The sequence below is a fragment of the Eumetopias jubatus genome, unplaced genomic scaffold, assembly GCF_037043125.1.
Source record: "Eumetopias jubatus isolate StellerSeaLion01/CBP00866 unplaced genomic scaffold, mEumJub1_p1.0 scaffold_13, whole genome shotgun sequence".
Taxonomy (NCBI): domain Eukaryota; kingdom Metazoa; phylum Chordata; class Mammalia; order Carnivora; family Otariidae; genus Eumetopias; species Eumetopias jubatus.
Genome location: NW_028274819.1, coordinates 55,369,345 through 55,391,941, shown reverse-complemented (window position 1 = coordinate 55,391,941; position 22,597 = coordinate 55,369,345). Strand labels below are relative to the sequence as shown.

At 41.3% G+C, this 22,597-nt stretch overlaps 1 protein-coding gene across 1 annotated transcript in view; it reads right to left on the bottom strand.

Annotated features, from left to right (window-relative positions):
* Window positions 1-22,597, bottom strand: part of MRPL48 (mitochondrial ribosomal protein L48) — a 54,560-nt gene that overhangs the window by 25,667 nt on the left and 6,296 nt on the right. The window contains exons 2-4 of the mRNA XM_028115991.2: window positions 20,090-20,142; window positions 16,447-16,484; window positions 1,670-1,758 (exon numbers count right to left, since the gene is read on the bottom strand). Of these exons, the coding sequence (XP_027971792.1) occupies window positions 1,670-1,758; window positions 16,447-16,484; window positions 20,090-20,142 (180 nt within the window). The remainder of the gene's footprint in view (window positions 1-1,669; window positions 1,759-16,446; window positions 16,485-20,089; window positions 20,143-22,597) is intronic.

The following is a 22,597-nucleotide window of genomic DNA, read 5'->3' as shown; positions in this document are numbered from 1 at the left end:
AAATAAAACAACTCCAACAACTACTCTAAGGTGTCACAACTCAGAAAGGGTGTAAATCACTCCTTCTTTTGAATTTTATTAGCACTTTGTATCTTCTTTTTAGCACCTGTCACTTCCTGTTGAGGAGCATAATTATCTGTGTCTTACTTCTAATAGTTTACCAGCTCTCTGAGCATGAACCAGGTCTTGTTCATTCATCCTCTAAAATTTTATTACAACCCAGGGTGCCTGCGTGGCTCAGTTGGTTAAGCGACTGCCTTCGGCTCAGGTCATGATCCTGGAGTCCCAGGATCGAGTCCCGCATCGGGCTCCCTGATCAGCAGGGAGTCTGCCTCTCCCTCTGACCTTCTTCCCTCTCATGCTCTCTCTCTCTACCATTCTCTCTCTCTCAATAAATAAATATCTTTAAAAAAAATTTTTATTACAACCCAGTCTGAATAGGAAGGCACCCTCAACAATGCCTACCACATAAGAGATGTTCGATAAATGTTTCAGAGCATCAGAATTACATATCAGAGCTGTAAGACTCTTAAAGATATTCTAATCCAGTTTCTCAACCTTTATGAAGACTTTGATAAAAGCTATGGACTCTCTTCCCAGAAAAAAAATCACACATAGAAAACATTTTACATATAATTTCAGGGCCCACAACGCCCAGAGGGTTAAGGTTAATTATCCAAAGTCATGAGGGTGTAGTAAGTGGCATAACTAAGCCTACAAGCTTCCTGGTTCCCAATTCAGTCTTCTTCCCACTACAAACTACAAATGAACAACTTTAATTGGGCTATTTCCTGCTGGGAGGCTGTCTAATATAAGCCTCAGATGTGACAATGATCCTCTCATGAAATTCATTGCTATAAGGAGGATGCTCAGGAGAACATGGCAAGTTTAGTGGCTTCTGAGACCCAAATACAGTGGTACTGACCTCTGCCAAGGAGAGAAAGGGGCAGCAGGAAATGTTCATGGTTACGTGGGAGCATTACAATAAACCAAAGAAGCAAAAGTGATGTTGAAGTCTCCCTAAGTAGAAGAGCAAAATCCTTCTAAACTGTACTATTTACAGGAAATGATAAAATCATGACTCAAAACCAGACTTTCTGACTTTCAGGCCAGTGTTGTGTCCACCTCACCACAAAATCCTCTGCACATGCACAAAAATCGAAACACCATAGAAGCAATCCTGTAGCTCTGGAAATCCTAAGAAATGGGCTAAATAATCTTATAATGCTTAAAACTATCACCCAGTTATCTGTGATAATGGATTCAAGGAACAGAAACATCCTTTAAATCTGCAAATACTATAAAACTATTTGGCTGAAATGCCATTCCGCCTCTACTCGCCACAAACCATTCATTCAACTTAAGTGAATGTATCATTTATTGTGAGGTCCATGCTGAATAAGTACTAAGAAGATATTTTTTTTTAAGTACCACAAGTAATGAAACCAAATCATTGGCTTTTCACTGTGATAACCTGGTGTAGGGACAAGATTGAGAGCTGGCAGAAACACCTCACTGTAGATAATTTCCAAACGAAATAACTGGAGAGGACTAAAGGGTAATCCCAACGTGATCTACCTCCAGGGTTATCCGCCCTATGCAGATCGGATCTGCAGTTTTTGCAAAAGCTGCACACTGTCCTCTTCTAAGGGACCCTTGCTCCCCTTACCTCCTGTACTTTGACTAGGTGCTTGTATCTCCCAATGCCATGGGTAGGCTTTGTCTTGTAGTGCCGACTGGTACCCATCAGAATGCCACCTAAAAGACAGAAAATAAGACAAACCTGTTTTAAAGCTCCTGCAGGGCAGACCACACGTGAGGAGACAAACTCTCCACCACAAGACTCAGAATATTTGGGATAGTGGGTCTCTTGCTGGTTTAAAGAACCAGAGCCGGGCTCAGGTCATGATCCCAGGGTCCTGGGATTGAGCCCCGCATCGGGCTCCCTGCTCAGTGGAGAGTTTGCTTCTCCCTCTCCCACTCCCCCCTGCTTGTGTTCCCTCTCTCGCTGTGTCTCTGTCAAATAAATAAAATCTTTAAAATAAATAAATAAGTAAATAAAAAATAAAGAACCAGAGCCATTTCTTGATCCTGGGCTCACTCTCAATTTACCCCCTTTTTCTCTCCTCTTGGCTCCTGCACTATATCCACTCCCCACTACCTATTTTTCTTGGAGAAATTCTCTCCTGCTATAGCCACTGGTGCTAAGAGGACAAAATACATTCTCATAGTGTTCTTGTTTTCACTTGTTCCTCCAATGCCAATAATCCTTTTGAAGTCTTCTAATGTGGATCATACAGAGAAAGAGAGGAGTGGCAAATACAAGGTAAGAGGACAATCACAGATTTCCACAAAGTTTTACAAACCATCCATTTGGTTTATTTGTGCTAATATGGAACCACCGCCAATACACTGCTAAGTAAATAACAATAAAAACAAAAACCTAAGGCACAGAACACTGTGTGTGTATACTACTACCAAGTATAAACTAAGATCTCCATACACATATCTACTGTGGTAAACCCAGAGGTACACCACTTGGATCCATCTTGAAGGAAGGACTTTAATCTTCATTATTTTAAGATTTTATTTATTTGAGAGAGAGAGCACAACTGGGGTGAGGGGCAAAGGGAGAAGCAGACTCCCCGCTGAGCTGGAGCCTAATGGGCGGCTTGATCCTGGGACTCCAGGATCATACCTGAGCTGCAGGCAGACACTTAACTGACTGAGCCACCAAGGCGCCCCTAATTGTCATTATTTTTATCCTTGTTTACAAATAAAAAAACTAGCTCAACACATGAAAAGATGCTCAACATCACTCATCGTCAGGGAAATGCAAATCAAAACCACAACGAGATATCACCTCATACCTGTCAGAATGGCTAAAATAAAAAACACAAGAAACAGCAAGTGTTGACAAGGATGTGGAGAAAAACGAATACTCATGCACTGTTGGTGGGAATGGAAACTGGTGCAGCCACTGTGAAAAGCAGCATGGAGTTTCCTCAAAAAGTTAAAAATTGAACTACCTTATGATCCAGTAATCACAGTGCTGGGTATCTACCCAAAAAATACAAAAACACTAATTCAAAGGGATACATGCACCCTTATGTTTTTGCAGCATTATTTACAATAGCCAAATTATGGAAACAGCCCAAGTATCCACTGACTGATGAATGGATAAAGGACATGTGGTGTATATATATATATACATATAACAGAATATTATTCAGCCATAAAGAAGAATGAAATCTTGCCATTTGCAACAACATGGATGAATCTAGAGAGCATAATGCTAAGTGAAATAAGTCGGTCAGAGAAAAACAAATACCATATGATTTTACTTATATATGGAATTTAAGAAACAAAACAAATGAGCAAAGATAAAAAAGAGAGAGAGAGACAAACCAAGAAACACTCTTAACTACAGAGAACAGGGATGCCTGGGTGGCTCAGTCAGTTAAGCGTCTGCCTTTGGCTCAGGTCATGATCCCAGGGTCCTGGGATTGAGTCCCACATCGGGCTCCCTGCTCTGAGGGGAGCCTGCTTCTCCCTCTGCCTGCCGCTCCCCCTGCTTGTGCTCTCTCTCTCTCTCTCTCTGACAAATAATAAATAAAATCTTAAGAAAAAAAGATATTAACCACAGAGAACAAACTGATGGTTACCAGAGGGGAGGTGGGTGGGGGCATGGGTTAAATAGGTGATGGGGATTAAAGAGTACACTTATCCTGATGATCATCACCCAGTGGTGATGTATGGAATTACTGAATCACAATATTGTACACCTGAAACTAATATAACACTGTATGTTAGCTATACTGGAATTGAAATAAAAAACTTAATTAAAAAAAGAAAGAAACTGTAGGTCAAAAAATATGGTGAAATGGCCAAGGTCATCCAACAAGTAAAAGGCAGAACTGCAATTTAAACTCAGGTCTATCTGGCTGAACAGCCTGTGTGCAGGTGGATTCTCATGACATCTGAATTTCTGGAATATAAAATCTAGCTAGGGGCGCCTGGGTGGCTCAGTCGGTTAAGCGACTGCCTTCGGCTCAGGTCATGATCCTGGAGTCCTGGGATCAAGTCCCGCATCGGGCTCCCTGCTCAGCAAGGAGCCTGCTTCTCCCTCTGACCCTCCCCTCTCTCAGGTACTCTCTCTCATTCTCGCTCTCAAATAAATAAATAAATCTTTAAAAAAAAATCTAGCTAGATGTGAACTTTCCTAGTTCAGATCTCTGTTTCTTATCTCTACCCTCTCACTGGAACCAGCCCCACACAGTTCTTCTACGTCTGTCTCTCTTGCTCACTCTCTACCTTCTGGAGAAGTATTAATCCTAGGTTCTGCTCCCTTTCCTCCCAGCTCCTATGGTGGGGGAGAAGCAGGCTCCCCTCAGAGCAGGGAGCCCGATGTGGGACTCGATCCCAGGACCCTGGGATCATGACCTGAGCCAAAGGCAGACGCTTAACTGACTAAGCCACCCAGGCATCCCTCATCTTCCCAGGTCCACCATTCTATGGGGAGGCTAAAAAGAAAATGGTGTGGAGAAGTGAAATATTTCTTAGGCTTCTCTTTTCTAAAATGGGCTTCCAAGCAGGTCTGCTCTATGCCAGGCCAGTCAGCGACTGGCATCAGAGCCAATCCTGCATTTATAATCCACACTATTTCATCAAGACAAACCCTGGATATCATGGGTCCCTTCCATGATATGCATTAGTCCACATTTACTATTGCATGCCAACAACTGTATAGACACTAGGACAAAGATGACTTGGATATGTCACTTTCGTTGGAGACACTCAATGTGTACTAGGGAAGGATGTTGGAAAATTCCTTTAACAGAGACGAGAGCAAGGTAGTGAGTGTCTGGAGGAAGGAACAATGAACCTGCCTTGGTTGGGGGAGGTGGTAGGAGTAGAGGAGGGTAAGGGGAACAGGTTCAGAAGAGGTAACAAATGCATTCTTGCAAGAGGAGTAAGAGTTTACCATGCAAGGAAGAAGGAGGTATTTTTGGCAGAGCTTCCAAAAGAGCACTGAACACAATTGAGGTATCTTCTTGGTTGCTATCCCAATTCTGTCTCTCTCAATCCAAGACCTTGGACCCTTTAAGCCTTCAGGTTCCTACTCTGCAGCATGGAGCTGGCAGTCTATGGGAGGAGGGAATCATTAATCGAACAGTCACAAAATAAATATAAAATTACCAATTGTGATAAAGAAAAAGAAAAAGCACAGAGGGCTATGGCAATACAATTGGTGGATCTATTTTCGACAGGAGTATCGGAGAAGGCCTCTCTGAAAAAAAACATGTGAACTGAGACCAGAATTCAGAGGAAAATAGTGGTTATCCCCAGGGAGGGGAAGTGGCTAGAAGGCAGGAGGAGAGGGAGATTTAACTGCTTATTTTATACTCTTTTGTTATCCTTAAAACTTGTTCCAAGTACATGTATTATTTATTAAAAATAAATAAAATAAACTGAAACCTGAAAGGCAAAGAGGAATTTATTAGGTGAAAGGATTGAGGATGAATGTTCCAGGCAGAGGGAATAGCAGTGCAAAGGCCACCAGTTGGCACGTTCAAGGAAAAGAAAGGCTGTCACTGTGGCTGAAGCAAAGTGAGAAGGGCACAGAGTATACCAGAGACCAGAGCAGTAAGTGGGAAACACACCACTCTAGGCCTTGTAAAGGGTTTGCATTTCAAGGTGAGCAGCCATAAGCAGGGTAAGTATATGCCTGATATGTTTTTAAAAGATCACTTTGGTTGGTGTATGGAAAAAGGGAGAGAGAGCATGAATGGGTTAAGAGATTCAAGAGGCAGCCTTGGCTAAACTGTTGTTGGTGATCTCACTGTATCCACACACCCCTCTCTGTTCCACCCCCTACAGCTGACAAACTGATCCTTCTAAAACACAAACCTAATCACGTTCTTCTCTTTCATTAATTCAACCATTTAATCCTTGTACCCACATAATTTTTTTTAAGTACTTAGTATGTGCCAGGCACTGTACCAGGCACTACAGAGACACCAACGGATGAGGCGGGGAAGGTCTTGGCCATATTTCAAAATGTTCACACTCCTTAGGTAAGTATTTAAGAAACTTGATTCTTTAATCTAGTTCCAACGACTTCATCTCATTCTCCCACTCCTCCAGGCCGTTAAAACCTTGCTCCTCAGCCACAGAGCTACACTTGCCATTCTATGAACCATGCCGAACCTCTGTGCCATGCTGGGCAGTACCCCCTGCTGGAACTGCACCTCTCTGACTGGTGAAATCCTAGCCAGCCTCCAGGGCCAAATGTCACTTCCTCCGTGAAACTCTTCTACTGCCCTAAACGTTCAAAGATCATCGAGTTTACTTCATGGTTATAGCTCTCCCATGCCTCCACAATATAGTAGAACATTTTGTATAAATAAAGAAAACTCAGATGCCAACCACCATCTTTAACTACACAGAAACTCAAACACCCTCCCAGTGGTTTCAAACGGAACCAAAAGTGATCTTTGAGACGGTGACACATTTTAGGTGAAAGCACCAGACTGTGTGCCTCAGCCTCTCCTCTGCTGGGATTCCTTGGCAAGGAAGCATTTTTAAATTCAGTTTAGGGCAATTCCTATAATTAGAGCAGCTGGTTAATTAAGAAGCTGGTTCAAACTACTGTTAAATTAACCATTTTCTCCCTTAAATGAAAGGTTTTGGTCAAATTACCAGTGTTTAAACTGCTTAATTAGCCAGTTGTTTATGTTATAAAATTTACCAGTTTGAAAGCCTCCGATTTCTAGTAAGTTCAACAGAATTCTCCCCCTGCTCCTTGTCATCAAATGGGTTTCCAGCTGTCACATTAATACTGCAGCCTCGTAAGAGGAAAGGCAACTCTTTTCACTGAAGATACAGAACCCCAGGGTGTCAAAAGGAGGCTCTGAAGATCCTTCAGTTAGCACAGTGATAGGATGTGATCACGTATTGACTTCTCCCACATCACATCCCTTTACTTTATATATGCCAGAACCAACTGTCCTTCAGTGTCCCTGTTTACTAAGCTGGGAACTAAACCCATCAATCCAGGATGGGGGTAAACAACGTCACTTTAATTATTTCTCCTTCAAAATTAGAACAAGCATTTTTAGTATGGCTATGCTGCAGAAATAGGGGGAAACACTGGGGGTACCCCGAGTCAGAATTAATTACAGGATATTCTCTCCATTCAGTAGACTAGAGGTCCCTTACACACCACAAGGACAGGTACACCCCAGCACGTGGCAAATAGTATGTACTCAGAAATTGCCTTTATGGGGCACCTGGATGGCTCAGTCAGTTGGGCATCTGACTCTTGATCTCGGGTTGGGTCTCGAGCTCAGGGTCATGAGTTCCACACTGAAAGGTTCTTAAGACATTTTACCAAGACAAGCTGCAATGATTTGGCCCTGGCAGCTACTCACTTTTTTCAAAAATTTTTTTCAAACTTTTTCCAGTTTTTCTAATTATAGTACACTGAACTACTTGGATTTGAATGTGCCATGTTTCTCTGATTCCACCTTTTTGCTCATGCTGTAATGAGAGGACTCTGAGTTCTCTTCATTTAACCACTTCAGATCTCTTTATATATATTTACTTCTACCTGTCTATGTATGTTTAGAACAGTAAGAAAAAGGCAGTCACTACAACCACACCCATCTTTTAGAGAGAGCAGCTGGGATGGTACTCAGGCCCACAGAGAGTATGCTGGGTCAAGGTCAGAACAGGGCACTCACTGCTCCCCACTCTTTTCTGAAAACCAATATAATTCAATCTTGGAATTTCTGATTTTAAGGATATCTCAAAGAACCCATGAAAAATGCCAACAAAACTATGTCCTTTCAAGTAGAATTATCTTGGCATGCCAACATTGGTGAGTCACCTTGGGCCTTCTAGAGGGCCTTCTGAGATTCTCTGACAACAAATGAAAAATGGGCAAAGGAAAAGATAAATGGCCAGTAAACGTATGAAAATATGGTCAACCAACGAGTAATCAAAGACATGCAAATTACAATACAAGGGATGGCATTTTTTAACTTAATATTACCAAATATTAAAAAATTAATAATGCTTAATATTGATGAGTATATAAAAAGGGATTCTCAAATACCAAAGAAGAATAAAATAGCACAATCTTCCTGGAGACCAATTTGGTAATACATCAATAGCTTTAAAAATGTCCATTTCCTTTGAGCCACCAGTTTGACTTTTTAGAAATGTATGCTGAGTAAATAATCAGATAAGGGTATAAATACTGATGTACAAGGATGTTTATAATAGTGTTGTTTATATTGAAAAATCTTGGAGACAGCTTAAATTTCTCCAAATAGAAAATTGTTGGAGGGGCACCTGGGTGGCTGAGTTGGTTGAACATCCAACTCTTGGGTTTCAGCTCAGGTCACGATCTCAGGGTCATGGGATCGAGCCCCATGTTAAGCTCTGCACTCAGGGTGGAGCCTGCTTTAAATTCTTTACCCCTTCCTTTCCCTACCCTCTGCTCCTTCCCTCCTCCCCCTGACCTGCTTGGTCTCTAAAATCTTTAAAAAAAAGAAAGAAAGAAAAGAGAAAGAAGACTGTTTGAGTAAATTATGTTATTATCCTCCACCTTTTTTTTTTAAAGATTTTATTTATTTATTTGACAGAGAGAGACACAGCGAGACAGGGAACACAAGCAGGGGGAGTGGGAGAGGGAGAAGCAGACTCCCCACTGAGCAGGGAGCCCGAAGAGGGGCTCGATCCCAGGACCCTGGGATCATCACCTGAGCCGAAGGCAGAAGCTTAATGACTGAGCCACCCAGGTGTCCCATCCACCTCTCTTTTCGAAGGATCTCTACTGGATCTCCTTCAACAGGTTTAAACATGCCCTATTTGATCCCAACATTTTTTTTTTTTTAAGATTTTATTTGACAAGAGAGACAGCGAGAGAGGGAACACAAGCAGGGGGAGTGGGAGAGGGAGAAGCAAGCTTCCCGCTGAGCAGGGAGCCTGATGCGGGGCTCGATCCCAGGACCCTGGGATCATGACCTGAGCTGAAGGCAGATGCTTAACAACTGAGCCACCCAGGCACCCTGATCCCAACTTTAGAAACAAAATAAAACCAAAAAAACCCTCAGATTTAAGTAGCTCTCAAATACTAAAATATACTACAAAATTATAGTAACCAATAGTATTAAAAAAGGTTAGTAATGGCATCAAATATAGAGACAAATCAATTGAAAAAACAAAATTAAAATAATCCCAGATCTATATGGAAACTTAGTATATGATAAAGGTGATGTTCTCAAACCTAAGGGGAAAAGATGGATGTTTCAATAAATGTTGAAACAATTAACGACCCATTTGGGGGAAAAAACTGCATCCCTACTCACTTCTCATTCCAGATGCATCACATATATAAAGGGAAAAAAAATACCAGAAGATAACATGAAGGATTTTTTAAACTAATCTTGGAAGACATCTTGCTAAGCAAGAAACAAAATCTAGAAATCAAAGATTAATAAACTTAGCTTTATAAAAACATAAAACTTCTTTTCAACAAAAAACACAAAAAGACAAAGACTAGAAGCAATGCAGAGATAACAGAAAAATGCTAATTTCCTTAATATATAAAAACTATAGGGGCGCCTGGGTGGCTCAGTTGGTTGAGCGACTGCCTTTGGCTCAGGTCATGATCCTGGAGTCCCGGGATCGAGTCCCACGTCGGGGGGGGGGGGGGGGTCCCTGCTCAGCGGGGAGTCGGCTTCTCCCTCTGACCCTCTTCCCTCTCGTGCTCTCTCTCATTCTCTCTCTCAAATAAATAAAATCTTTAAAAAAAACTATATAAAAAAATCTTGTAAATTAAAAATGAAGAAGCCAGCAACCCAATAGAAAAATGGGCAGAGGGGTGCCTGGGTGGCTTAGCCGGTTAAGTGCCTTCAGCTCAGGTCGTGATCGGGATCAAGCCCCGCATCTGGCTCCCTCCTCAGCATGGAGCCTGCTTCTCCCTCTGCTCCCCACCTTGTTCGCTCTTTCTCGTCCTCTCGCACTCTCTCTAGTAAATAAATAAAATCTTTTTATTTTATTTTATTTATTTGACAGAGGGAGACACAGAGAGAGAGGGAACACAAGCAGGGGGAGTGGGAGAGGGAGAAGCAGGCTTCCCGCTGAGCAGGGAGCCCGATGTGGGGCTCGATCCCAGGACCCTGAGATCATGACCTGAGCCGAAGGCAGGCACTTAACGACTAAGCCACCCAGGCGCCCTAAATAAATAAAATCTTAAAAAAAAAAAAAAGAAAAAGAAAAATGGGCAGAAAGTACAGACAGACAGTTTACAAGGAAAGAAATGAAAATAGCCAATAAAAATGTGGAAAGATGATAAATTCTCTCAAGAAATGCAAATTAGGAGACAATTTTTTACTACCAAAAAAATAAGATGTTTTATAAAACCCAGTTTTTGGGGTGCCTGGGTGGCTCAGTTGGTTAAGCGTCTACCTTCGGCTCAGGTCATGATCCCAGGGTCCTGGGATCAAGCCCCGCATCGGGCTCCCTGCTCCATAGGAAACCTCCTTCTCCCTCTCCCTCTCCCCCTGCTTGTGCGCACTCTCTCCCTGTCAAATACATAAAATCTTAAAAAAAAAAAAAAACAGTTTTAACCAGAAAATAGAAATGTAAATCAATACAACCTCTCTGAAGGGCAATCAGATGATACTTATCAAATTTTTAATCATAATTCATTGACTCAGCAATTTCAATTCCAGGAATTTATCTTACAAATGTATGGGAACAAGTTCACAAAGATGTATAAAGATGGTTGCTGCAGCATTTTTTGAGATAGCAAAAACTCAGAACAACCTAAATGTCCAGCATTAAGAATAGTTGTACACACAGACTATGTAAGTTCAAAACGTCTTCTTTTATATATTTTTTCTTTTATTTATTTATTTGTCAGAGAGAGAAAGCACAAGCAGGGGGAGTGGCAGGCAGAGGGAAAAGCCAGCTTCCCGCTGAGCAGGGAGCCTGATGTGGGGCTCAATCCCAGAACCCTAGGATCATGACCTGAGCCGAAGGCAGATGCTTAACCGACTGAGCCACCCAGGTGTCCCTGCATAAAACTTCTTGAAAAATATACGAGAAATTTCTATCAGTGGGTAACACTGAGGAGTAAGACTGGGAAGCAGAAAATTTGACTTTTCATCATACACCTTTTTGTACAGTTTATATTTTTGTATCCTATGCATTATAAATGCATTTACAATTCTTAAAATTGATAATTTTAATAGTAATTAAAAAAAAACTTTCCTCAGAATACATACCAGTTCAAAAGGAACTTTGCCTCTAGTTGAGGATAACGGATGAGACCAAAACCACAGAATAAAAGCACTTGAACATAATCTCTTTTTAAAACAAAACAAGGCCACCTGGGTGGCTCAGTCGGTTAAGTGTCTCCCTTCAGCTCAGGTCATGATCCCCAGGTCCTGGGATTGAGTCCCCCATTGGGCTCCCTGCTCAGTGGGGAGTATGCTTCTCCCTCTCCCTCTGCCCCTCCCCCAACTTATGCCCACAGTCTCTCTCTCTCAAATAAACAAATAAAATGTTTAAAAAAAATGAACATCTGGCAAAATGTTAGTTAATTGCCAAATCTGGGTTTATTTGACATATTATCCTTTTTCAGTCTTATGTATTTTTTTATCTTTCCAAATAAAAAGTGTAATTAAGAGGGCGCCTGGGTGGCTCGGTCGTTAAGCATCTGCCTTCGGCTCAGGTCATGATCCCAGGGTCCTGGGGTCGAGTCCCACTCTCCGCTCCGCGGGAAGCCTGCTTCTCCCTCTCCCACTCCCCCTGCTTGTGTTCCTGCTCTCGCTATCTCTCTCTCTGTCAAATAAATAAAATCTTTAAAAAAAAAAAAGTGTAATTAAGAGAAAAAAATGTAAAAGAAAACCTTTCCTGGGATGCCTGGGTGGCTCAGTTGTTAAGAGTCTGCCTTGGGCTCAGGTCATGATCCCAGGGTTCTGGGATCGAGCCCCGCATCAGGCTCCCTGCTCAGCAGGAAGCCTGCTTCTCCCTCTCCCACTCCCCCCTGCTTGTGTTCCCTCTCTCGCTGTGTCTCTCTCTGTCAAATAAATAAATAAAAATCTTAAAAAAAAAAAAAGAAGAAAACCTTTCCTGGACCCCAGTCCTCTCCACCTCCTGCCAATTCTCTCCCCTCCCACTCAAACTTCATGAAAACATTGTAACAGCGTTTCTAGCTCCCCAACTCCCATTCACTTGTCAATGCAAGCTAACTTCCACAACTGGCCCCACCCCACCTACACAAGACACTACTTTCATAAGGTCACCAATGACCTCCATGTTGCTAAAGCTAAAAAATGTTAGGTTCTTATCTTTCGGGATCTCTCAGCAGCACACAGTTATAACTCCAATATGGCTATACACTCTTTTCTTCCTGAAACACTCTCCTTTTGACTTTTTGAAATTTACTATGCTGGTTTTCTTTTACCATTTTGGCCGCCTTTTTCCCAACCTCATTAGCCATCTCTTTTACCCTTTACCCAGTTTTTTTTTAAATAAAAATTTATTTATATGTGAAAGAGAGACAGTGCATGCACACTCTAGCAGGGGGAGGGGCAGAGGGAGAGAGAGAATCCAAGCCCCACCCTCCCCGCCCTCTACCCAGTTTTTAAATGCCGGAGTTCCTAAGGGCCTGATCCTTGGGCCTCTTCTCTACTTGTTCTCACATGATCTCATTCATTGCCATGACTTCAAAAAAATCGACAATATGATGGCTTCCAAATTTACACTTTCACCCCAGACTTATGTTTGAATTCAAGATCAGTATATCCGGGGCGCCTGGTGGCTCAGTAGTTAGGTGTCTGCCTTCGGCTCAGGTCATGATCCCAGGGTCCTGGGATCGAGCCCCACATCGGGCTCCCTGCTCTGCGGGAAGCCTGTTTCTCCCTCTCCCACTCCCCCTGCTTGTGTTCCCTCTCTCGCTGTGTCTCTCTCTGTCAAATACATAAATAAAATCTTTAAAAAAAAAAAAGATCAGTATATCCAGTGGGCTACTTAATATATTCTCCCCACAGGCACTCCAATTCAACATGTTCAAAGCCAGACTCAAAATCTTCCCCTACTAACTGTTCCATTTAAGGCAGTACATTCAAAATAATTATATAGATATTTATCTCTTCATTGTAGTAGAAACATATTCACCATGGATTAAGTAAAAAGAAAAAAAAAGATTACAAAACATTATATATCGGGGTGCCTGTGTGGCACAGCCGGTTAAGTGTTTGACTCTTGGTTTTGGCTCAGGTCGTGATCTCAAGGCCATGGGATCAAGCCCTGCATAGGGCTCAGCTCAGCATGTAGTCAGCTTACAATTCTCTCCCTCTCCTTCTCCTCTGCCCACCCACTTGAGTTCACTCTCTCTCTCTAAAATAAAGCTTAAAAAAAATACATTATGTATCATTTGTTCCCATTACTGCAAAACAAACAAAAATATCCACCTCTCTATCTACCTACTTACCTACTATCTATCTATCTATGGAGAGAGAAATATAAATGCCTAAAAAAAGACCTGTTAGGATATACAACAAAATGTTAAACAATAATCTCTGGATGGTATGATTACAGGCGATTTTTAATTTCTGTCTTCTTCAGCTTCTTGTGTGTGTGTATCTGAGTGTTTATTTCCCATATTCTTTAAAATGAATGTTTTTCACTTTTATAATCAGATATTCATAGGTTTTTTTTGTTTTTTTTTTGTTTTAATCTCTGAATAGGATGCCATATGAAGTTCAGGCTATCAGTTAGAAAACTTCCTTGTTTAAATGATTTAACTTAAGTCTACTCAAAACTTTTAGATCTAACTTCCAGGTTATAAGAAGGAGACAGGAGAACATGTTCTGCAACACCACTAGGAAATAATCAGACAAATCAACAAGGGAGGACATTCTATAAGACAAATGGTCTGACCTAATCAAAAAGTCACTGTTACAGGAAAAAACAAGTGGAACTAGATTAAAGGTGACATAATAGTGAAATACAAAGTGTGAAATTTCATTGGGTTTGGGTTATAAACAACACCCACAAAAGACATTTTGGGGATGATTATGGAAATGGATAGAGTATGAGATGATATGGGAGCATTACTATTAATTTTCTTGAGTGAGATCATGGTATTGTGGTTCTTTAACAGATGTAGAGAAAGTCCTTATTTCTAAAAATGCATACTGAAGTATTTAAAGGTGGGTATCATGATGCCCAATAGAGAAAGCAAAATGTCAACAACAGTTGAATCTAAATGGCGGGTGTTCATCACTAGTGTTCTTGGGGAAAACATTCTTTTAAGACTATAAGCCTCCAAAAGGCAAGGACTGTATCCTCTCAATTTCGTATCCCCAGCACCTAAAACACATCCTCGTATAATAAATGTTTGTGGGGAGAATGAATAAGTAAAAAGAAGCCCATATTTTGAGATTCTGGGCTTTGGGGCTGGTAGAAATGGTGATGCTCTACATACTGTTGCCATCTTCTGAAAAATTAACAGATGTAAAACCTCTTCTGTACTGCCTGGCAAATATGAGGCACTCAGTAAGTGTTAGTTTCCTTCTTTTTTGTTGTTTTTTGTTTGTTTGTTTTTATTATGTTATGTTGGTCACCATACAGTACATCATTAGTTTTTTGTTTTTTGTTTTTTTAAATCTTTTTTAAAGATTTTATTTTTATTTTTTAAATGTTTTATTTATTTATTCATGAGAGTCAGAGAGCGAGAGAGAGAGGCAGAGGCAGAGGGAGAAGCAGGCTCCCCACCTAGCAGGGAGCCCGATGTGGGGCTCGATCCCAGGACCCTGGGATCATGACCTGAGCCGAAGGCAGACGCCCAACCATCTGAGTCACCCAGGCGCCCAAAGATTTTGTTTATTTATTTGACAGAGAGAGACACAGCGAGAGAGGCAACACAAGGAGGGGGAGTGGGAGAGGGAGAAGCAGACTTCCTGCTGAGCAGGGAGCCCAATGTGGGGCTTGATCCCAGGATCCTGGGATCATGACCTGAGCCGAAGGCAGACGCTTAACGACTGAGCCACCCAGGCGTCCCACATCATTAGTTTTTGATGTAGTGTTCCATGATCGTTTGCGTATAACATCCAGTGCTCCATGCAATATGTGCCCTCCTTCATAGCCATCACCAGGCTAACCCATTCCCCCACCCCATTAGTCTCCTTCTTGTTTCCCATTCCTTTCCCTTTGAAACTGTTTTTTTTTTTTTAAGATTTTATTTATTTTAGAGAGAGAAAGAGAGCGAAAGTAACCAGTGGGGAGGAGGGGCAAAGGGAGAGGGAGAAGCAGACTCCCTGCTGAGCAAGGAGCCCCATGTGGGACTCGATCTCAGAACCCGAGGATCATGACCTGACCTGATCAAGATGCTTAACGACTGAGCCACCCAGGCACCCCTCCTCTGATACTCTTTAGGCAAATGACAGACGTCATTAAAATCAAGCAACTAGGGGCGCCTGGGTGGCTCAGTCAGTTAAGCGTCTGCCTTCGGCTCAGGTCATGATCCCAGGGTCCTGGGATCGAGCCCCACATTGGGCTCCCTGCTTGGCGGGAAGCCTGCTTCTCCCTCTCCCGCTCCCCCTGCTTGTGTTCCCTCTCTCTCTGTGTCTCTCTCTGTCAAATAAATAAATAAAATCTTTAAAAAAAAAATCAAACAACTATTTTTAAATTTCTCACGTAATAGACAAAGCAGACAGGGCAAGTAACTGGGTTGAAACAGACTGAAATTCATGGAGTTAATCAGATTGAATGGACATTCATTTTGGACAAAATACTACATGAAAAGCCCTTGCCTAGTAGATAATGGGCATAAAAGAGAAGTCTGAAATAGTAGCAATTATAACTATAATAACTAACTTAATGTATTTTACCTCACTGAATCTTTATTTTTTTTTACAGATTTTATTTATTTGAGAGAGAGAATGAGAGAGAGAGACAGCACATGAGAGGGGGAGGGTCAGAGGGAGAAGCAGACTTCCTGCTGAGCAGGGAGCCCGATGTGGGACTCAATCCTGGGACTCCAGGATCATGACCTGAGCCGAAGGCAGTCACCTAACCAACTGAGCCACCCAGGCGCCCATACCTCATTGAACCTTTAAATTCACTGTAATTTGTACTATAATTATCCTCATTGTTTTAAGTGAGGAAAGCAAGGTATGGAGAGGTAGCCAAAGGTCACGGAGTTAAGTATGTGGTAGAGCTGGGAACCAAACTTTACTAAAGAGCTCTTGCTCTTAACCACCACTTTATATTCCTGCCCTTGTTCTATTCCATGTGAGGGGTGGAATGTGGTCCCAGCCACTCTTCTCAGAGACATGTTAAGAATCTTTTTAGACAAAATTATTACAGAGTGTTAGAGGGTCACTTAAAGCTAGCAGACCATATCAGGAAATAACCACATACCTGCAGAACAGATGGGATTTTCTCTTGAAGTGCTGACCCTAAAAAGAAGAGTATGCTGAATAAAATTAGAAATCCATATTTAATCTACACAGTTACCAAAACTTGTATGCTTCTCATTAAGGTGAAGTCAATGCTAGATATTTCCTTATTCCTTTCTTTCCCTCTTTCCATAAACATTATTAAGTGCCTATTATGTGCCAGACATCCTGAGGATGCAAAAATAAGTAAAATGTCTGCATTTATGGTCAATTTAGGAGAGAGATATGTAAACAAATGTGATCCATAATCTAGCGCTGATCCAGAACAAAAACTTGTACAAGATTTGGTAGAACACAAAGTAAAGTGTGGTCATTTCCATCGGAGGAGTAACACCGTTTGACCTAAGTTTTAAAAATGCAGAACTGTTCTTGATTATTTAGTCTTAAGGAAAAGCATTCTAGGCAGAGGTATGAAAGTGGTAATGTTCAGGGCAACCAGCTGGATGTGAGTGGAACTGAAGCAGCAGGGAAAACGGAGGTTGGTGAAAGAGGTAATCAAGGGCCAGGTTATAAGAACCTCATACGCTGTGCTAAGGAGTTTGGTGTTTACTCTGTATAGGCAGTGGGAAGCTCCTAGCAGATTTTAAGCATAGGAGTGCTATGATCAAGTTTAGGTTTTAGGAAGTTAACCCTGGCAGCAGGTGAGCAATGAATGGGAAGAGGTGAGACTGAGGCAAGAGAACCAGTGAGGTGGTTTTTGAAGAGGCTTACAAGGAGGGTAGAGAGGAAGGAACAGCAATGAGAGCCAGACTGAATACAGAAGTCAAAGAATATGGAGGAGAATAATACGGCGCTGTTTGACTCACTAGGTTATCAGAGTATTTTAGTTCAGCATCCTGCAGAACTTCTGAAACTAAATTGTGGCACAACTTGGAGACAAGCAGATCTGTGATTAAATGCTGACTGTACCATTTCCAAATTGTGACCTTCGGCAAGTTCTTTTATATCTCTGTAACTCAGTTATCTCATCTTTAAAATGCAGATAATAATAGTATAATCTCATGGGACTGAATCTATCTTAAACTCTCTGAGCCAGTTTCCTCTTTTGTAAAATGATGTTATCTATATTTGTCCTGTATATTTTTGTAAAAATTAGAGAGAACATGTAAAATGGTTCTATAGTAAGTAAGCGTGGTGCTATAGTAAGTACTTATTGAATAGTTGACTGTTCAATGATGGGGAAAATAGATTATGATGTAAAGGAATAGTAGGAGAGAGGCTTCAATAAATGTAAAGGATTAAAGAAATCATGCAGACTCAGGGCGCCTGGGTGGCTCAGATGGTTGAGCGTCTGCCTTCGGCTCGGGTCATGGTCCCGGGGTCCTGGGATCAAGTCCCGCATCGGGCTCCCTGCTCCTTGGGAGCCTGCTTCTCCCTCTGCCTCTCTCTCTCTCTCTCTGTCTCTCATGAATAAATGAATAAAATCTTTAAAAAAAAAAAAGAAAGAAATCATGCAGACTCATGGGTGCCATGCAGTCCAGGGAGATAAACAATTCATTGTTTTATATCATATGGCTGCCACATGTAAGACACTCAGTGATTATCTGCTGAATCGAGAAATAAACTACCAAATGCCTTTCATTACCATTGAGAGTAAAACAGTGAGAAGTAGCAAACTGTATAAGCAAGGCAGTGGAAAAAAACCCTGCGTTTGAATTCTAATTCCAACTCATATTAGCTATGTCATCTTAGAGCAATTAATTTACCTCTCTGGACCTCAGTTATTTATGTATAAAATTAAGATAATATCACCCGTTTCAGCAGGTCACTATGAGGATCTATTCACTCATTAAACAAATATTTATTAAATGCCTACTATGTGCCAGGCAGCATTCTAGGCTCTAAGGATACAGCAGTAAACTAGACTAACAAAATCCTTAGCTATGTGATGCTTATATTCTAGGAGGCAGGTAGGGAAGACAATTTAAATAACTTTACATATACATCTTTACAGAATGTCTCAGGTGGTGATATCTGCAACAAAGAAAAATAAAGTAAGGTAAGGGAATAAAGATTGATGGGGGAGGGGGCACTATTTTACATAGGGTAGTAGGGGAAGACCTCTCTAATGAGATGACATCTGGGCACAAACCTGAATGAAGTAAGGGGGGGTCAAGCCATATGGATATCATTTTTGTTTTATTTTGTTTAAAGATGTATTTATTTGAGAGAGAGATAGCATGTGTGTGCACGAGAGCGAGCACACGGGGGCAGGAGCAGAGGGAGAGGGACAAGCAGACTCCGTGCTGAGCATGGAACCAGACGTGGGGCTCAATCTCATGACCCTGAGATCAAGACCTGAGCCAAAATCAAGAGTCTGACGTTCAACTGACTGAGCCACCCAGGTGCCCCTAAATTTTAAGTAGGCTCCACACCCAACACAGGCCTTAAACTCATGACTCCAAAATTAAGAGTTGCATGCTCTACTGACTGAGCCAGGCAGGCACCCTGAGCCATATGGATATCTAAGGAAAGAATGGGCAAAGATCCTGGGGTAGGAGTGTCCTCAAGGACTAGAAAGGGAGCCAGTATACTAAAGCTGAGTAAGTAGTAGTACACAGATGAGGGAACAGATTGTGTAAAGCCTTGTAGAATATGGTAAGGAGTGTAGATTTTATTTATTTTTTTTATTAGTTTCAGAAGTAGAATTTAGTGATTCATCAGTTGCATATAACACTCAGTGCTTATTACATCACATGCTCTCCTTAATTCTCATCACCCAATTACCCCATCCCCCCCACCTCCCCTCCAGTAACCTTCAGTTTGTTTCCTAGAGTTAGCATCTCTTATGGTTTGCCTCCCTCTCAATTTTCATCTTATTTTATTTTCCTTTCTATAGATTTTATTTTGAGTAAGACGGGAGACCATTGGAGAGCTCTGAGAGAGAAGTGACATAACTAACATGATTATTTTTTTTAACTTGATTATTTTCAAAATAATCATTCCAGGGGTGCCTGGGTGGCTCAGTCGGTTAAATGTCTGCTTTTGGCTCAGGTTGTGACCCCAGGATCCTGGGACTGACCCCCGCATTGGGCTCCCTGCTCAGCGGGGAGTCTGCTTCTCCCTCTCCTTCTGCCTCTCCCCTGCTCGTGCTCACATTCTCTCTCTCTCTCTCTTGCTCTCTCAAGTGAATAAATAAAATCTTTAAAAGTTTTTAAAAATAAAAAATAAAAAGAACACTCTGATTTTAGTGTGAAGGACAGAAGAGAAAAGTAAAAGCAGGGACATCAGTTAGGAGGCAGAATGATGATAGTAAAGATTAGAAGGAGTTTAGCAAAACAGAGAGAGACCTGACACTGGAGCTGAGAAATGGTTTGATTCTGTATATATTTCAAAAGTAGAGCTGAGAGGATTTGTTAAAGAATTGGATGTAGAGTGACAGAAATAACAGTGTTAAGGATGACTCCAAGGACTTTGGCCTGGGCAACTAGATGAATGGAGTTGTCATTTACTGAGAATGGGGAAAGAGCAAGATGGCGGGGGAGTTAATGTTTGAGATGCTTAGTAGACATGCAAGTGGAGATGATGAAAGAAAAATGCTGGGTGAACTACCTAGCAGATTGCAAATATTAGCTATATTTAACCACTGTTATTAATATCCTTACCTTAAGAGAGAAAAGGCTTGCTTAAAAATGGTATCGTTCCTCAGACACAGCATCTACAGCAAAATAGCCATGTTAGGACAATTTTAATTATTCATAGCCTTCCAAGCACTTCTTCAAAAAAAGGCTAGAAACCCAAAGTACACAAACCAAAAAGGACCCAAAGCCTCTTTTCTAGCAAAGAAGCTATCCTTCAGTTAATACTGAACATGTAGGCAAACCAAGGTCATCTTTGCTCTTACTCCACCCACTACAGAAAATGCTAAAAAACAGAAGTACCCCTTCCATGTTGCCTTTTTGTTGTTGTTTTTTACCTTATTTTCCTTTTCCAATGTGATCTATTTTTTTCTACTACCAATCAACAATTATGCATCTGCCAAGCACAGGCACCATACAAGGGACTTTACTCTTTCCTAATTCTCAAACACTGCAAGACAATTTTACAGGTAAGACAACTGAGGCCCACAGAGTTTATATTCCGAGAAATTATAGCTAATAAGTGACTAAAGAGGACTGTTTTACTCCAAAGGCTATGCCTCTGTTACAGTGCACTGTCTCAATAATAATAATGACACCAATATCAACAAAACAGTAATAATGAGAGGAGGCAGTAGCAGGGGCAGCTTCCCTCCCTAAGTTCCCCCCAATCCCACTCTTTCAAACTCACCCCGCCCGGCTGCACTCGAAACATCAGTGGTATAGCTTTCCTATGGGAGTGTTTTATTAAATATAGAGGTCTTTTTATAAAGCAACTAGATAATAAATACTAAATGTCCTAAGGCTCCATGACATGAAGATAAAATCCTGTCCTCTAAGGGTAACAATTTAAATCCCTTCAACATGTACCTGTTAAAATCCTATTACACAAAAACAAAAGAAAGTCTGAGAAACTGTCACAGACAAGAGAAGCCTAAGGAGACATAATGACTAAATGTAATATAATATCCTGGATGGAATCCTGGAACAGAAAAATGACATTAGATTTTTAAAAATGAGAGAAATATGAATAAAGTATGGGCTTTAATTAATAATATATCAATATCAGTTCATTAATTATGAAAAGTCTACCATACTAATGTAAGGTAGCAATAGGGAAAACTAGATGTGAGGTATATGGGAATTCTCTGTACTATTTCTGCGACTTACCTGTAATTCTAAAACTATTCTAGGGACGCCTGGGTGGCTCAGTTAGCCTCTCCTTCAGCTCAGGTCATGATCCCAGCGTCCTAGGATCGAGTCCTGCATTGGGCTCACTGCTCCGAGGGCAGACTGCTTCTTCCTCTGCCTGCCACTCCCCCTGCTTGTGTGTGTGCGTTCTCTGTCTCTCCGACAAATAAGTAAATAAAATATTTTAATAAATAAATAATCTATTCTAAAATAAATTTTCTTTTTAAAAGGGCTATTATATGCCAACTGCTCTATTGAATATTAAAGGAAATATAAAAACAAAATGTAACAACAAAGACAAACTTTGAAAATATTATGCTAAGTGAAAGAAGCCAGTTACCAAGAGCCAAATATTGTATGACTCCATTTATATGAAATACCCATAACAGGCAAATCTATAGAGAAAGTAGATTAGTGGTTGCCTAGAGCTGTAGAGTCTGAGCTGGTGGGGATGACAGCTAAGGGAGTTGGCTTGAGATTCTCTCTTTCCTTGTCCCTCTGCCCCTCCCCCCAACACACGCTCACTTTCTCTCTCTCTTCCTCTCTCTCTAAAATAAATAAATAAATCTTTTAAAATATCTATATTCTGTTCACTCATCTCTATTTTGTTTGTCATGCTTGATAGATCTCGGGCCTGGAGGAACCTTAGACTCATCTGTTCTAACTCCAGAGAAGAGAAGTACTGGCCAAGGTATGCTGGCTAGAGGCTGGAACTCCTGTCTCCCGGGGCTCCTTGTTGCCTTTCCTGCCTTTTATGCTGGCCAATATTAGGTTAAACATACTGCACACATAATTACAAAGTCTTTTGGTATCTGATTTAATTGCAGTTTTTAGGATTGCCTATGCATTTTGCCCTTCCTTCCATCTATTCATATCCTTTCCAATCTTCGTGACCTCACATTCTCTAGACTTTTCCTAAATTTGCTCAAACTGTTCCCTTCCCCTGCCCCCATTTTTTTAAAAAACATTTATTTATTTATCTGAAATAGAGAAAGCATGCACGCGAGTGGGGGGCAGGACACAGGGAGAGGGTCTGAGCCAAAACCAAGAGTCAGATGCTTAACCAATTCCACCCTCCAGGCACCCCCAGAATATATTCTTAAGTGGGTCACTTCATACAGAAGAGGAATTGAATGGGAAGAAAGATCTAGATAACACTGATTTTTTCCTTACTTTAATCACTCAGATCTCTGAGTCTCTACAAAAGCAAAGGATTTAATTATCTAAAAGCCAGGCTTAAGGGTTGACAACTTTCTGGAAGACATTCAAATTGCGGTGTGAACTCTCCCTTTCAGCTCTGGGAAATGTGCTTCCACTTCCCTGCAGTGCTCGGCATTATTTATC